Below are 16,598 nucleotides of genomic sequence, written 5' to 3'. Positions count from 1 at the left end.
CAATTCAAGAGACATACGATTATGTCAGTCACTACTCGCCCATGTAAATCCACGTGCCAGATAACAAGTGATAATATCTCGTCAGTATCCTGCATTCTGTCGTTAATCCCCTACCAATGACACCACAGCTCGGCAATGAATACCAGCCGCAACTAGACAACATACCCCCTCAAACCATACCAGATATCTTTACAAATGCTTACAACACACTTATGTAACATGATGTCTTTGCAGCATCCGTCACTATTGCCGCCCGGATATGCATCGAAATACCTCAAAAGTTGGTCCGGACAAATCACACTTCTTAACCCCGACCACCGAAATCGGCCCGCCATCCATCAACCACATCACTTCATGCAACTTCATATATTCTCTACACACACACAATCACGTCTCACACATTCCTTATCAATCAACAAAATGGCTCCCTGGACACATCTCATCCGCTTCATCGCCGAAGAAGACGGCCAGATCCATCTCGGCCAAATCAACCCCCAGGAACACCCAGACATTGGCCTCTCAGCATTCGAAGGCAAAAAGATAGCCGCAAAGCTCATCACAGGCTCCATCTTCGACGGCCAAGTCATCGAGAAGACACTGACAGTCTCGCGCGTATGTCTCCTCATCACGCACACCTCAATTCAAAGCTAATAACATGTAGCTCCTCGCCCCCGTGTCCATTGAAGATGTCCCCATCATTCGATGCATGGGCCTCAACTACCGCGACCATGCGGCCGAGGCAAACATGCCGATTCCCGACGTCCCAGTGCTGTTCATCAAGCCTCGCACAGCGCTGAATGGACCGTATCCAGCGAAGATCAATGTTCCTGCTTTGGCGCAGGATGGATCTAGTGACTATGAGGCGGAGCTGTCGTTTGTGCTGAGTAGATCTGGGCGGGATATTCCTGAGGAGGATGCTATGAGCTATGTCTTGGGGTATACGAGTAGTAATGACGTTAGTGCGAGGACGCAGCAGTTTAAGAATAGCCAATGGTCTTTCTCGAAGGGTAAGGGTCTTTTCTCTAGCCTGGCGTGTCGCTAATGTGGTTAGGTCTGGATGGATCTTGTCCCCTTGGTCCTGTTCTCGTTTCACCGTCTGCTATTTCCGATCCGCACAAGCTGCGCATCAGGGCTATTCACAATGGAAACGTGGTGCAGGACTCTAATACAAAGTGAGTGGGCGTACATTTGGTGACTCTAGCACAGGTACTGACGTTCGTTGCTCGTGTAGGGAGATGATATTCAGCATCCCGCAGATCATCTCGTTCCTTTCACAGGGCACGACATTGGAAAAGGGGACGGTGATTATGACGGGAACTGGGCCAGGGATCGGGGCGATGCGTAACCCTAAGGTTGTGCTGAATCATGGCGACGATATTAGAGTTGAGATTGAGCAAATTGGGACACTCGTCAACAAGGTGCATTACGAGTAGGTCATGAGGTAGAATACTTAGACAGCGCCGGTTTGTGACCAACATTGTTTGTCATGGTTGAAAGCATACACCAACATGCCTTGATATACAGCGGTGTAGTCCGCGATGCTGCCCCTCTTAGCTAGGTAGATACTCCTGACTCCCTACTGTATATGACTAGATATCTTATAGAAAGAGGTCATTCCCTTTCCATTGACCATCCATGTTCGTGAGCGCAATCATCCTCACCAAGCAGATAAAACCCTCTGTGACGCCCACAGGTCATCCACGCCATACGGCAAAAAGTGCTCCAAGTCATCAAACACAACCTGCTGCGCCAAAGCATTAGGGTCATTTCCCGTCGGAAACAAAGGCAGAAACGGCGACTGAACCGTCTCCATCGCCATCCCTCCTGGTCCTACAAAACCCTGCTGACCGAACGAATGATTATTGACCTGAGTCTGCGTCAACTGCTGGCTGGTTGCACCGTGATTCACTCCCGCAACACCTGAGTCCTCTCTGTCAAAGGCATTCTCAGTTGTCGCATCTTGACCCTCCTTCGTCATCAAGTTCTTCAGCGCAGTCTCTATCCTTTCCAGCCTCGGCTTCAGGATATCAGTACTGCACCAGAAAGAGATATACCGCTGTATAGTCAGTGCCAACAAGTCGTAGTTGGATGCAGCTAGTGTCTCAGCACGACTTGACGGCCCAACAACCTTGCAGGCAATTTGCGACGCTGCAGCAAACCACAACGTGTTTGTCAAGAACGGGTTGACGTATTTGATGTGATCATGTGAGCTGTTTCTCACAATGGTGACAATATTCTCTGCCGCCTTCATGTAGTTAGACCAGGATGGTGAGTCGCTAGGTCTGGCCTCGTCGTTGGCGTGTGCGCGAGCAGCAGCAGCTACCTGTGCACATACAATGTGGTGGTCAATCATGAAGCGCACCAGTTGGGTCATGAGATGAATGGAGTATATGTCGCAGTGGAATTGGCGGCAGTTGATGTCTCGTGGTGACGCTTTTGTGTGAAAGTCCAACGCTTGCCCTTCGTAGATGAGCTCCGGGGGTAGGGATGAAGCTGTGCAATAGAGGGCATTGGCGATGATGGCCAGACTATCCTTTTTGGACTCGAATGATGTGTCCCCTACTGGTAAGGGGTTGTATACGAGAAGCTGTGCGTCATGCATGAGGGAATTGATGACAATGAACCATGCCCTCGGACTGGTGTTGACGACTTGGGCCATGTTTTTCCACCGTTGACAAGGATCCGGCGCCAAGAAGCAACTTTCTTGATAGATTCCTTCAAACCAGCACTTGTCTGGCACAGGGAGATAGGTGAAATTTTGAGTCCAGTCTATTGCCAACGGCAGGCGGCGGATGGTGCTTGCAAAGACATCCATTTCCCATAGAGCCCACCAAGCCCTGCGACGTTCTTCTAACAGCGACCACCGCTCTAGATCACGCTGTTCTTTCTCGCCATCGGCGTCTCTTTCTGAGTGAATATCCAGTAAATGTAACTTCAGGTCGTAGCCTAGCCTTATCGCTTGACCTAGGTATCTCCATGATCTAGACCGCACACTCTTGGAGATGTGGTAAAAGGCATCCAGAACAGCCGCCTGTAAGAGGTGAAATGGAGGGATTGTATCTTCGTATAGATCCAGGGCACTCTGCAGTTGCTTTGACGCGATGTTTGCAAAGTAAGAAGGCGTTGGGCAGTCGACAACTCGTCCAGGTTGCTTGTCGCTGGGGTGAAACCTTGCAGAGAAGGCGAATATTGTCGCCACCAAGGCTTCTGCTTCGATGGGGGATTTCATAAAGGCAAACTTGGCCTCGATTGAATTCGGTTTAAATAGTGTAAAGGAAGTCATGTTGCTAAAGTACGACTTCATCCTGTTGACAGTGAGCTCATGCATATGGTAGAAAAGCACCTCAGGCCATACTTACAGATATGTGTACACGTTCCTTGATATCTTCAGTCCCTTGCATACTGTGTCTACGGTTATCCCTGAGACCGCCACAGGTTGATCTGGACTATCATGAGACTGAGACGGCGTTTGTGGCCGGGTTTGAGTCTCATGAGAGGGATACATTATTCTGGAGAAGTCAGGCGCGGGGGACATGGGCTGACGGTTTGCACCACTTCTCCTTGAGCTGGAGATGGAGTCTGGACTCGGTATTTGGGATCCATCGGCGGACCATGCCGACGCGCGGCGGGCAACTCTGGATCGCAAATCATGGCCTTGTCGTGTCGCTCTCAGAGCGGGATCGATTCTTTGTACCTCGGGAGAGCGACCCAACGTGCCGGACGTTGTTGTATTTACTGATGGTGAGTGAGTTGAAGGGGACACGAGACTGGCGATTGAGACGCCTCGCCTCTTCTTTTGCGTACTGCCTGTGACATGAATGTCAGTCAACGTCTCTGGAAGGTCCGATTCCAACTCACCGAGCTTGGGACCAGGTCGCTTCGAACTCGTTGGATACTCGCATGACCCTCCGTGCTTTACACAAAGAGAGCAACTAGGTAGATCTCGATTACTAAATACGATAAATAAGTAAAGTTCGAGTAGATAGGTCGCAGGGTCGAGATAGAACCAACCACTTCACTTTTCTCCTGCGATGGGTAGCAACGTCAGTAGATGGGTCAAAATGGCTGTATAATTGTCATGTATACCTTTTGCAAGCATAACAAGACAAGCTAGAAAGCTGTTGGTCATCGTGCTCCATTCTTGCGGGTGACGTGGTACAAATCCCGTTGATTGCTGTGGAACCTTCGGATGCGCGTTGCACAGAAACCTAGCTCCCGTCACAGGGATTGCATCGTTTGCATAATTGTTGTCCTAGCAAACTTTTGTGCTTTCCGGTGGCAAACGCAATTGATGTCGGGTAAGAATACTCGCAGCCTTCTCTTTGTTCAGACACGAAAATTGAGTCCTTTCGTGATCGTGAACCAAGTCGTTGAAGGAAAAGTCAACATTCTACAATTTGTGAGGAAGAATTTCGGACAAAAGAGTCAACAGCTGGCAGCTGTTTGCTGGGGTTGCTGCCGCCCCACTCTCCAAAAATGAGTATCGGGCGAACTATGATTGGCTACCCCGCATTACTGTTGAAATTCGTCCGTCTGTCATTTTGGTGCAGTCTTTGACATGAGATGACTTCGTCCCCAATGAATAAGATGATGCAGTTTGTGTCTCAATGAATCCTGAAGGCAAGGTGTCTGCTAGTATTCTGAAATCACTCAAATTATCATCGATAGTAAGGTAAACTTGAATCTAGGTATTGATCGCGGGTCCGGAATCAAAAGCTCCTGTAATAAGACGGCAGGAAGATGACAATGTTCAGTCCGATGCTAAACCTGAACTTTTTGTGTTTCCTCACTTGTTTTGACCGTATCCATCATTCACATTCACATGCAGCCCCCAGACGTATTCACCGTCACTCAGACTATGTGGACACTGCCTAGTGTCGAACTGAGTATTTCCTGGACCCAATCCTCACGTTGCTGTTCTCGAGAGCCCCGATTTCCATCTCCATCAGATTCCGAATTACTCTCGCCATCCAGACTCGGAATCCAGCCAGAGCTATCCCATCGCCTTAGTCGTTCAGCGCGACGATAACCATCAATGAACCCGACCCTACTGAGCAATCGCGGAACCACTCCACCGTTTTCGGAGGATGTTGTGAGTATTCCAAATGGACACAGCTCATTATTGCCTGTGTATCGAGAACCAAAAACCAAGAATGTATACTCCGTGTTTTCTTCTTCGGTCCGGTCACGGCCTCGGCAGTCCCAATAGATGGCTAGTCTAATATGCTTGGGACCGAAACACGGCTGTGCTTGACTACCGCTCTCCAGCCAGGGTTGATGTACTGTTACCGGCACGGCCACACAGTTTACAACCAGAGTCTTAGGGATAGCACCGTCAAAAATGATATTTTCAACAGTGGCCTTACACTCCTCCTCAGAGAGTTCCATCAACCTGTAGCCAATGGAGCCCGCAACAGAAGCCCACGACCACGTCGGGGTAGGCGTATCCAGGAGCCTCCTAGCAGAACGTGAGTAAATGGTGCACCATAGCATGTCGAGGACTAGGCTTTTCTGCCAGAGCCCGACAATGTAGCGATCACCTAGGCGCAAAGTGCCAGCGGCTAAGGCAAGACCTTCTAAAGCAGGCAGCTTGTCTGATTCCACGGTGAGTTTAAGTCTAGAATAAGCTGGGATAATGTCGTTCCTCCACGATGACTTGAAAGCCGTGGCATCGAACTTTTGCGGATATAAGAAGTGTTTAATGACGCTCGTCGTGCGTACAGTCCTCAGTGACGTGGCAGAGCACTCACAGTCGCAGAGCGACCGGCATTCCCAAGCCATCTCATGTTCAGAGAAATGAATCGTCCGTGAAGACAAGAGTCGCTCTTGGAACACCCATGCTCTCTCCGAAAGCCTACTGCGACCCGAAGTTTCGGCAGGTGAACTCCAACAGTGGAAGGGCAGCTCCTCGGCCAAGAAGCCTCGGTAACGAACGTGAATAACCCCTTCTCCGTCAACTCGTCTACCTGCGGCAGCATTTCTGTTACTGGCGCGTGATCGGTAACGAATGGTCTTACAACGTGGGACTTGCCGGGAAGGTGGTTGAAGAAACCCGGCAAAACTGTCCTTCGCTGCATCGGATGAGATGGTGACATATGCGTTCGCATACACTTCGGCCATTTTTGAGGATTCTGCCCTCCAATCTTCAACTGAGTCTTGGACAATGCAAAGGGAATCAATCCAGATGTATTTGAGGCCGAGTCCTCGCGTGACTGCAATTGCATCATGGAAGGTCTGTGGCAAGGGAGAGGGCAAGCGGACAGCATACTCCTCCAGATTCGAAGTCAGGGCCGTAATAGATACTTGACCTCCCCAACAGTGGCTAAGCGCGGCATAGTGATTCTTCTCTCCGGCTCTTGCGTGATGCAGCCTGGGCGGAGTATTAAAGTCACCAACGTGAATAACTCTGGTAGGCAGTAAGGGAACTTGCAGCGTCTTGCAGTTGATGTGTTTGCCATGCGATGCGGTGCATGAGTTGATCCATTGACGCATCAATGAGATACACGACTGCGACAGCCCAGAAGGCGAAATATGAATACCGTTCCCTATTGTCTTCCATGGAGACAGGGGATCCTCTAAGGTGACAGGAAACTCTTGGCATTAGACAAGACTTGGTTACGGCAGCGCAGAGGGATTTCGGTCTCCATGAAACTCACCGCTGGTCGTGTAGAACTGCAATTCCAATGGTTGTTTTCTGCCTCCAGCAATAGGGTCCAAGACCAAATGACCTACTAACGGACCTTTGCCTAACTGGTCTCCATGCTCTTCAGGATCAAATCGAATGTGCTCATACAAAATGTCTGGATGGGGTGTGTCTTCGTCAGTTATGGCGCAGATGGATTCCCAGAGGAGGCAACACGTGTCGCAGGGCGCTGCTTTTAGTGATTCTTGTCTGATTTGGGCAATGTTGATTGTAAGGACTCGTGAATTTGATGCCTCTGCTTCTTCTTTAGACTTGAAAGTTAAGCCGTGGCAAGTTGGACAGCTCCGTCTTGCTTCACCATTTTGGATGGGATCCAATTGGAACTTCATGGCACTTGGCAGCCAGTTCAGCTAGCAGAAACTGGATCAGACATATAGTTTTTAGTTAAAAAGAGCATATAGGAGACGGGAGAGAAAGACGTAGTTATATTGGAGCAAAATTCTGCAATAAGTTGGTTGATTACGAAGTCAAGTTTGGAGGATGAAATTCGTATGTGCGGCTGAAGAGTTGAGCATCAGATTGGTTAACCCTGCGGGGGCGGCTTGGCGGAGCCATACATGCATCAATATGTGCGTATTTCGCAATTACTGCAACCATTACTTAACTGTTGTCGAGGATATAACTGTGTTCTACTGTGTTGTTTATACTCACAGCTGCAGAGTTGCCTGCGTAACGTTCCCAGCCTGTGAGGCTATTCACAAATTGCAGCGCGACTAAGGAAATTTTCACGACAACCATTGTCCAGTCACTATGAATAAAATCTTGTCTGATGAAGAAATTTGGGGCAAAAAGCCTTTATTTGAATATCCAACTACTTGAGGCCACAATACTCACTTGGGCTTGGTGGACCCCTCCATGGAGTGAGTGATCTTCCGGCTTGCGCCGTCTATCCGAAAAGATACTTGTGGACAGATTCTTGTACCTCCAAGGCACGCTTTAGATCTTGCTTCTTCTTGAGCTCGGCCGCTTCTTTTGCCGTGGCGTCATGCTGCTCTTTGAGAAGCGGCCTGGATTCTTCTTTGGACGACTTCCCCTTTCCTATCTTTTTGGCCGCTTCCTTAAAAGTCTTCTTCATTGTGTACAGAGTTGAGGCAGGGAATATCTGTTCTCGATGGTTGAAGTAGGTGGCACAGGATGGAGGATGGCTGCTAGCAAATACCGGCGATAAAGGAGTTTGGTTTGGTTTGGATACTTTCTGAAGGTATGTATGCTTGGGTGGAATTAAAAATGCAAGGAAACTGCGTTGATTTATATACTCAGCTTGGGCAGCAACACCCCTTCACTAAGGAGTCGGTTGAAAGTGAAATATCACGAATTCAGTGCAAGAACTTACATTCGATAAGAGAGTTCAGTTTGGTCGGTACAAGAACAATCATGGCCATACCATGTCCAGCGGAAGACCTCCTCAAGGCTGCTGGATATTCTTTGTCCTTTCACAGAGTCATTTGCATGCGGCGTCTTTTTGTTCAACAGTTTGTGTCATAGTGAATGCGCTGTACGGCCCGAAGATCATTCTTTGATCTTGTTTCTTTCCAATGAACAGCACTTACATAAAGCGAGACTCTGAGTTCGTCTTCGTGAAGGAAACACGACATGTGGACGAAAAGTACGTGAGCACATAGGACTACGTCGCGGCACACTATACTGTTGCAATCAATTTCCAAAAGTCAAACAAAAAACACAACCCAAGTTCTTTGTCTAACCTTGCGTTCTCCTCGGGCAAGTCCGATGCATTCGCCCCATCTCACCAAGCCCGAAATGTACGGTTGACCCCTAATCTTTAATCCAATAGACAATCTACAACAGTTCACCAGGTGCAGGGCTACGACGAAGAAAGTCAAAGAACTCGCTTGAATGAAATGAATAATTCACGTCTTAAAGACATAATTTTTGCAAGGCTAAATACAGTAATTGCTAGGTAGGTACATTTCTCTGTCACAGCCCACTGACAAAATGTGATGCAAATATGATAACAGTGAACAATTTTGCTTCTGACAAATACTCTCAGCATTCAGAACGTCTACCCTTGAAATAGCTGAGGCATGTTTTAACAGCCAATCCGTCTAAGAACCAGCCCTCAAGAAGAATAGAAGAAAGGAAACAAATCAAGGATGCAGACACATCAAAGTAAGATACTTCAACAAGTCTTAACATCCCTCTCACCGGCCGAGGCGTGCCAGAGGTAGTACCATACCGCAAAATTAAAGAAGAAAGCTGCAATGCCAAAGGCCTTCTAGCCGTCACTTAAGAGAGCGCTAACACTTTCTTACCACGGCAGCTTGGACCCAGTTGGGCAAGACTTCTTGGTGGTGGTGACCGTGACAGGAGGCTTCTTCGTGCAGGTAACAATAGGAGTGCAGTCCGCGGTATCAGTAGCAGTAACAGTGACTGTCTGAGCAGCAGGGCAAGTGTCAGTTCCGGGAGGAGGAGCAGTAGTCGTGACGGGAGGAGGAACAGTAGAGGTAGGAGGAGGAGCCTCAGTAGAAGTGGGAGGCGCAGGAGTAGAGGTAACAGGAGGAGGAGCAGAAGAAGTAGGAGGAGAGCCGGTATCCTTGCAGTTTGCAGGGCTAAAAGCATCCTGGGCGTCGTTCAATGTCTGCAACAACGGAGCAACAATTCCCTGTGCAATGCCCTGGGCAGCGGCGGGGACCTTGGAGACAACGCTGTTGATCAGGTCTTTGGATGCGGCGTTGATTCCGCTGGCTTGGGTGAAAGTAGATTCACAAAGGCCATTTGCAGCAATAGCATCCTTCTTAGCCTTAAGGTCGGCCAAGAGAGCGGCTCCCTTGGTCTGAAGATCCTGTGCTGGGGTCTGCAGGCCAAGAGCATCGGTCAAGGACAACTCTTCGGTAGGGTCAACCTTGGCCTTGCCATCCTTCAGAGTCTGAATAAGGGCGTTGGAAGAAGCCAAAACTTGGGTTGGGTCGCCGGTGAAGGCCTTGACTGCGTTATCCAGAGTAACGATGCCAGTACCAGCCGCATTCATGGCAGCCTGAATGGTGGCAATGTCGCGCTGGACGAGGACACCGGCAAAGGCACCGGTGGCCAGAGAAGTCAAAGTGAGAAACTTCATTCTGAAATTTTGAAATTGGCTTGAAACGATTGCTTGGGAGAAGCCGTTGGCAGATGCTCAAAAAGGAAAAACTGATGCTGATACTCCAAGTGTTTCAATTTCAAATCTCATAGACCCAGTGCCTCCATTTTATACGTGAGATACACATAGTCCAATCCCTTCTCACATGCTTTCTGGCAAGATTTCCTAGGCGGAAGCTTCGGCGTATGAAAGCATTACCCCGTTGTTCAAAATCTAAACGAAGCCAACGATGATGTCGGTGAGTCGTGTAAGTCGAGGTTCCTGACCCCTGCAGGATATCTAGCTACTCCAGATTGTGGCGTCAGCTATGTGTTTCGCAATCATGCCAAGACGCCACTCGGGACATGTGCTCGATCTAATAAAGATCTCGGCCTCGCTGGGTTTTGTATGGCAACGTAACTCTTCACCCTTCTCTTCTCATTTGGGCAACGGCAAGGAACAGGGAATGCTTGCAGGTGTGGCGCTCAGCTCTTAGGTGAAAGAGGGGGTATGATGCATCTACATATGTATACGGTTGGGCTGACTTGGTGAAGTGATCAAGGCCCTGGTCAAGTTGGCCTATTCCACCCGGTTTCAGTCTGGGGAGGCTATAACGCCTCGGCACACATGCGCACACATGAAAGTGGATGCGAGAATAGGAGCTGTTCCGTTGAGAGCATTTCTATACAAGGATGAAGTGCTGTTAACTGAAAAGAGAGTTCAAATCCAAGTCATGATGCAAAGTCAATCGACCTCATTGGATCAATATATACAGGGTGATGCTGGCCCATGAGTTCGTGAGGGTTGTATTCGCAACCCACGTGGGTTAGGTTGCTCAAGTGCAACCTGTCTCACTTGATCGATGAATGCATCCCCAGATCGCGCCCAGCACATGTGAGTCTTCACGATCTAGGCCTTAGCATCAAGTTATGGCTTTCAATTTTAAGCGAAAGGACGCCTAGTGCGAGCAGGGCATGTTGCCGGTTCCCGACATTCCGTTGGTTGTCTTCAATAGTTTAGTTGCAGGGCACAGCCAACAACCAACATAATTATATAACTGTTCAGTTTGGCCATTTATGCAACCTCATGCAAGTCAGACGCTCTTTTGTGCAAACGACATCTTGATTGATAGAGTAGTTTTGGCTTCCCTCTACACTTGTCGAAAGCCAACTACACCAACACATCATTACATACTACATCTTCAGCAAGATGGTGCATTTCGTGGATCGTCTGTTCCTTGCCCTCCTATTATACCTCCGCACTTCTACTCGCCCATAATCATATCTGCCCTTTCCCATCAGTTCCACTGGAAACTTGTGGAGTGGAACCAAGCCAAAACCAGAATGGCTGAGGTACCCGAGAGATGCCACCAAACCCTTCGGCGACAACCGACGGATAAACTGGCGCGTGTGGGCTTCTGACCTAAAGAGGCTTTCATTCGCCTGTCTCCTGGCTTGGCCCGTTGGATATGGTGTCGAAACACACCTTCGCGGACGAGAAAGGTCGTACGGTGGTGTTAAACATGGTCATATCTTTTGTTTTCCGCAGACTGTAACTGTGTCGACTGAACAATACACACAAGGAGACAGGATATGTTAGCAGCCCTGTATTGGTATATTGTGATGACATTGCAGGTGCTACGTGGCTGGGCATTGTTTGACGAGAGATGCCTCCACTCCGCCATGTACAACATCAACCCCTCTCTGTTTGGCAGCCGACGAGAAAGAAAATAACCAAGTCAAAAAGAGTCAAGGGCTGGAGAACATGCACTTGTTGGCTCCTTTCCGATTATCGCGGTCAGCAAATCATTTCCTTTTGAGTGAGACACCACTCAGCCTGATAAGCTGCAAGATAACTAAGTGGGCATCAAACGTGGGGGATCACATCGCAAGTGCTCCGATATAGGGCACTGTCCAATACCTCGCTCGTTTGTCTATTTCGGCTGTATCTGTTTTGCGTCTGCTTTCTTTTGATCTTGTCTTGTCGAATCCTCTCAAATCTTCGGCTGTACGGTTGTCCGGGCAAGACTTCGTGCGTACGACCCAATTATGGAGAACAACGCAACTGACCCAGAGAGAAACAGGCACGAACTGTCAATAGATGTCGCGCCGCCGGTCACAAATGTGCCAGTTCTATCCGAGGATGGCGAAGATCTCAAGGTTCACAGAGCCTTCGAAGAGCTCGCCCACGCGAAACAAGGTCTGAAGCAGCGTCACATTCAGATGATAGCTCTAGCTGGAACCATTGGCACTGGTCTCTTCTTAGCGACTGGCAAGGCCCTCGCGAACGGAGGGCCACTGGGCATTCTTCTGTCCTATGGAATCGTGGGCATGCTCATATGCGCGGTTGTTTTTTCTGTTGCCGAACTCAGTGCCCTTGTTCCTCTCTCAGGTGGCATCATTCGTCACGCAGAGTGGTTCGTCGATCCGGCATTGTCCTTCGCGCAAGGTTGGAATAGCGTCTATGCAAATTCCATTTTGTTGCCAGCTGAAATGGTTGCATGTGCAGTTATTATAGACTATTGGTCGCACATCAACCATGCAGTTTGGATTACTGTTCTCGGTGGAGTTTTGATCTTCGCCAACATGCTCCTCATTAGCGTGTATGGCGAGCTGGAATTTGTGTTCGCCATGCTGAAGATTGCACTCATCATTGGCGTCAACATCATGGTACGTCGACCGTTCCCGTAACTAGACGTCGACATGATCGAGACTAACACCGCTGCAGGCCATTTGCATCACTGCTGGTGCAGGACCTCATGGCGAACCGATTGGTTTTCGCTTCTGGAGAGACCCAGGCCCATTTGTCCAATACGTTGGTATTCCAGGCTCTTGGGGTCAATTTGTTGGCTTTTGGAGAGTTCTCGTCAGCGCGGCATATGCCTTCTCCAATGTTGAAAACATATCCGTGGCTGGCGCAGAGACGCAGAACCCTCGGCAAAATATTCCCAAGGCTGCCAAGCGAGTGTTTTGGCGCATCATGGTGTTTTATGTGTTAACCATATTTTGTATTGGACTCATCGTCTCGTCGGCTGATCCAGCGTTGACTGCACGCTCAGGCGATGCTGGTGCGTCGCCATTCGCAATTGCTGCCACGAACGCTGGCATCAAAGTCGTACCGTCAATTATTAACGCAGTTGTTGTTACAAGCGCATGGAGCGCAGCTAACTCTGGTACATATGCTCACATTCTCCAAAGTATTGTACAATCACTAACCTTACATAGCTATGCTTGTGGGAACACGAACTCTCTATGGTCTTGCGCTCGAAGGACATGCGCCCAAATTCTTCAAACGTACCAACCGGTTTGGCACTCCGTGGCTTTCTGTAGCTGCAGTCGGCTCTCTCTTGGTGCTGGGATATTTAACTCTCTCGTCTGCGGCATCAGTCGTTTTCGGCTGGCTACAGGATCTTGTTTCTGCGGCCTCATTCGTTCACTGGATCAACATTGAGATTGTCTATCTTCGTTTCTATTACGGTTGCAAAGCGCAGGGAATTAGTCGAGATGAGCTTCCTTGGAAAGGCCCTTTCCAGCCCTACGCGGCGTGGATTGCCCTGGTATCATTTGCTGTTCTCTTGATCACGGGAGGATTCTACGTCTTTATAGACGGCCACTGGAGTGCTCAGAGCTTTGTGTCAGCTTACTTTAACATTCCCCTCATTCTTGCTTTGTATTTTGGGTACAAATTCTGGCGGAAGACGAAGGTGGTGTCCCTGTACGATATGCCTATCCGGGGATTCTTGGATGTTGCGAATAGGAATCCGGAGCCGGTTGAGCCACCTGCAAAGGGATGGAGGAAGCTCAATATTTTATGGGGTTGATGGCCGTGATAGTTAGTTTTGGAGGTGTTGTTTCTGAGTTACAGACGAGGCGATGTAAGACTCGATAGCTCATTTCAATCCGCAGCTGTATACGTCCAGATAGCTGAGTACCTGATGCTTCTGAGTTACAGACGAGTTGATGCAAGACTCGATAGTCTATTTGAACCGCAGTTGCATGCTACGAGATAGCTGAGTGCCTTTGGTGAGGTCTCACCCTTTCCTCGTAGGAACAGCTCTGCAAACCATATGCCATAAAACATCATTCAACGTCAGCCAGCAGCAACGACAAATAATGATGCTGTGCAAATACGACTGGAATTTACCGCCCCGTCGTGATTGGTGCTGCCTAGTTAAATCAGCCTTACTGTGGCACGCTGTTATTTATGCCGACAAACGTCCATTAGTGCGGGGAACAAACAACTTGCCACTTCATTATCTTCAAACCACTTTTTTTCGATTGTAATAATCTGCCCATTTCATGGCAGTGTAACAAGCCGAGCAGGGTCATTCTGCGGCCATGGCGTCGCTTATTATGTGTCTTCCCATACAATACATCGATGAAGAGAAACTACGACGGTTTTTAACTACAGATGAGGACTTTAAAGACTGGCACGAGATCTTGGATGTAATGTCAAGTCCGGTACTCCACAATTCCAGGTCCCAATGAACCCAGGCTGACGAATCAATGATGCCCAACATAGATAAATGAAAGAGATATTATCATCTTGGTCTATAGAGAAATGAGTCCGGTTCGTCCTGTCTGTCCAGAATGGATTTCGTTGGTAAACAGCACAGTTATTGATGAGCTTGACGTTTTTAGGACGAGGTCTCTAGCGTTCTTCGAGATAATCTCGACCAGGATCAGAAAATGCAAAGGTTGAGTCGGAGTTCAAGTTTAGAAGTGATCACGCGGCCCAATCAAGAATAGGTTGGTCTTGATGTGAGTTCGTAAAGCAAGGCGCTGCGAAGAAGAATTAGCTACTTTGCCAAACATGTATCAGTATTTCGTTTTGTCGAAAACTTGGCGATATACTATCTAATTTAGCGAGGCAACGAGTTTGGGGCAGTGAAAGAATGGAGAAATTGCTTTGGTCACTGCTGCTTGAGCATGTGTATTTGTATTCAAGAGGAGCCTTGGTGTATTTTGCAATGGATGCACCCCGAGCGAGTGGCATGGGATTCATACTGAAAGGTTTTTAAGAAAACACTCAATGGCAGACCGGTCTTACAGTGTGCCACACCTTCCTCGTGGTCCAACTATTGGTGACGGTTCTTTCCAATGTAAACACTTGGCACGAAGGTAGACTTCCCACCAAGTTCGCCTCAGACGAGCCCAAAATCATAGCCGAGGAGACGGAACAAATCTACGTTTCTTTATTTACACAGCACAATATCAACTGCTTAAATCTGACCTCATATCAATCAATAAAGGCTAAATTGCAATCACCTGTAGTCATCGCCATGCTAGAGAATGAATCAATCGCCATCAAAGGCAGCTACCCTACAGAAAAGTATTGTCACCAATGTCACCGTCTTGATTGCCACAGATGCTTGCCAATAGCAGCCACTTTATTTACACTTAAAAGAGAGAGCTAAAAATAAAATTGAAGAATCGGGCGGTCGGGTGGTATTGCGTGCATGTGGGAAGTCAACCGAATTCGAGAACAACTGTGCCGCGTAGCGTATAGTTATGTACACTGATGTGCGGGCGTGTGTTGGCATGTATTCGCGTACACTCTACTATGGTGCCTACCGAATGACGGGGAAAATATCTTCTGCCACAAAGTCCATGCTTTGACTCTTGTTGTGTAGAGAGGGAGGAAATCAGAATGACAGGAATGTCGACCTGCCTAATTAGGAAGCCAAAGCGGCATGACGTATTCCGAGTCCGGCTTTCTGTGGGGTCCAAGGCAGTGCCAGATTGAATATGAGAGGGGAAACTACTTGTTTCCATTTGCAAAAGTAATGAAGAATGAAATGGCTGCCTAAATTGGAGATTCAAGTTGTCCCGATCTCAGCAATTACAAAGAGTCGCGTTATTGGTGATACAATACGTCTGATCTGTGTTGAAGAATCACAACACCAGGACGGCGGTTACTCCACTGATCCTGGATGATCGCTGGTCCTGATATCCGGATCCAGTTCACGCTAAAAGTTAGCTGCTCTGAAATACGCGAGTCCTTGCCTTCCAGGGGTAGTATTCGAGTAGGAAACCTCGAATGTTTCGTTTCTGGACGTATTCCTGAAGTGTATCAGTAATGAATGAAGATGTATTGAATGTATGCTCTATGAATATGTAGCAGTACTCAACGCTCACGCAGAGATACAACAACGTAACGAAGCATTCAAACTTATCGGTCATTGCCGAACCTCTGGCCAGCAAGAGTCATTCGTTGAACAAACTACAGAAGTTCCTCATCCCGGAATGGTCAAGCTCGAAGATAATGATTCGAAGGACCTATTGCAAGCCTGGTTGCCTACCACGATACCCAGCTGTCCTATGCGAGTCTCCAACTTTTGCTCTAATCTCCCCCACAGCCGCCATAACGATGTCCACAAAATGGCCCTGTTCGTCGGCTCTTGTACCCCAGAACCAAGGATTTCAAGCACGGCCGCAAGCAGTATAAGAAGAATGACAGCCGCCATCTCCGCCTCCCGGGCTTGGCGATCGCCAAGTGAATCCTCTTCGATTTTGGGTGCATAAGCAGTTGAAACATGCGTTGGGAACTCGTTGCTTCAATTGCCGCCTCGGTGACCGGCGTTACAGCCCAAGGCGGCCCGGGTCTCCGGAACTTGAACGGAAGGAATATTAACGTTCCTCCGCAAGCCAGGTCTCACCCAGGAGTTCCATTTGACAAGTGGACTCGCGACGGGCCGGTTGCCAAGAAGTTCCAGAATGACAAGACGAAAAGTATGTCCAGAGCCTCTCCGTTGAAACGCATGGCGCTCGCGAGTACTAATTCGTGAATGAATCATAGAATACATTGTCAATGGAACTGGCA

General features: G+C 48.5%; 6 protein-coding genes across 6 annotated transcripts in view; 3 read left to right on the top strand and 3 right to left on the bottom strand.

Moving 5' to 3' along the window:
* Positions 1 to 420: 420 nt before the first annotated feature.
* On the top strand, positions 421 to 1,433 carry VFPPC_03104 (fumarylacetoacetate hydrolase; the record flags this gene model as incomplete). Its single annotated transcript, XM_018282647.1, has 4 exons — positions 421 to 612; positions 662 to 1,007; positions 1,052 to 1,172; positions 1,232 to 1,433. 4 exons carry the CDS (start codon positions 421 to 423, stop codon positions 1,431 to 1,433), a joined length of 861 nt encoding a protein of 286 aa, XP_018147201.1.
* A 224-nt stretch (positions 1,434 to 1,657) lies between these two features.
* Positions 1,658 to 3,902, bottom strand: VFPPC_03103 (fungal specific transcription factor; the record flags this gene model as incomplete). Its single annotated transcript, XM_018282646.1, has 3 exons — positions 1,658 to 3,305; positions 3,360 to 3,803; positions 3,859 to 3,902. 3 exons carry the CDS (start codon positions 3,900 to 3,902, stop codon positions 1,658 to 1,660), a joined length of 2,136 nt encoding a protein of 711 aa, XP_018147200.1.
* Positions 3,903 to 4,851: 949 nt separating this feature from the next.
* On the bottom strand, positions 4,852 to 7,778 carry VFPPC_03102 (het domain-containing protein; the record flags this gene model as incomplete). The annotated part of the gene is made up of 3 exons (XM_018282645.1): positions 4,852 to 6,575; positions 6,657 to 7,053; positions 7,626 to 7,778. 3 exons carry the CDS (start codon positions 7,776 to 7,778, stop codon positions 4,852 to 4,854), a joined length of 2,274 nt encoding a protein of 757 aa, XP_018147199.1.
* Positions 7,779 to 8,969: 1,191 nt separating this feature from the next.
* On the bottom strand, positions 8,970 to 9,776 carry VFPPC_03101 (cell wall galactomannoprotein Mp2/allergen F17-like protein; the record flags this gene model as incomplete). The annotated part of the gene is made up of 1 exon (XM_018282644.1): positions 8,970 to 9,776. One exon carries the CDS (start codon positions 9,774 to 9,776, stop codon positions 8,970 to 8,972), a length of 807 nt encoding a protein of 268 aa, XP_018147198.1.
* A 2,048-nt stretch (positions 9,777 to 11,824) lies between these two features.
* Positions 11,825 to 13,596, top strand: VFPPC_03100 (proline-specific permease; the record flags this gene model as incomplete). The annotated part of the gene is made up of 3 exons (XM_018282643.1): positions 11,825 to 12,445; positions 12,504 to 12,948; positions 13,001 to 13,596. The coding sequence occupies 3 exons, from the start codon at positions 11,825 to 11,827 to the stop codon at positions 13,594 to 13,596; spliced, it is 1,662 nt and encodes a 553-aa protein (XP_018147197.1).
* A 2,990-nt stretch (positions 13,597 to 16,586) lies between these two features.
* Positions 16,587 to 16,598, top strand: part of VFPPC_03099 (serine-type carboxypeptidase) — a gene marked incomplete at both ends in the record, with an annotated part of 1,639 nt that continues 1,627 nt past the window's right edge. The window contains one exon of the mRNA XM_022428310.1: positions 16,587 to 16,598. This exon is cut by the window's right edge and continues 195 nt beyond it. Coding sequence (XP_022284592.1) covers positions 16,587 to 16,598 — 12 coding nt within the window.

This window comes from Pochonia chlamydosporia, chromosome 2 (genome assembly GCF_001653235.2).
Source record: "Pochonia chlamydosporia 170 chromosome 2, whole genome shotgun sequence".
NCBI lineage: Eukaryota > Fungi > Ascomycota > Sordariomycetes > Hypocreales > Clavicipitaceae > Pochonia > Pochonia chlamydosporia.
This window is presented reverse-complemented; position numbering and strand designations above follow the sequence as displayed.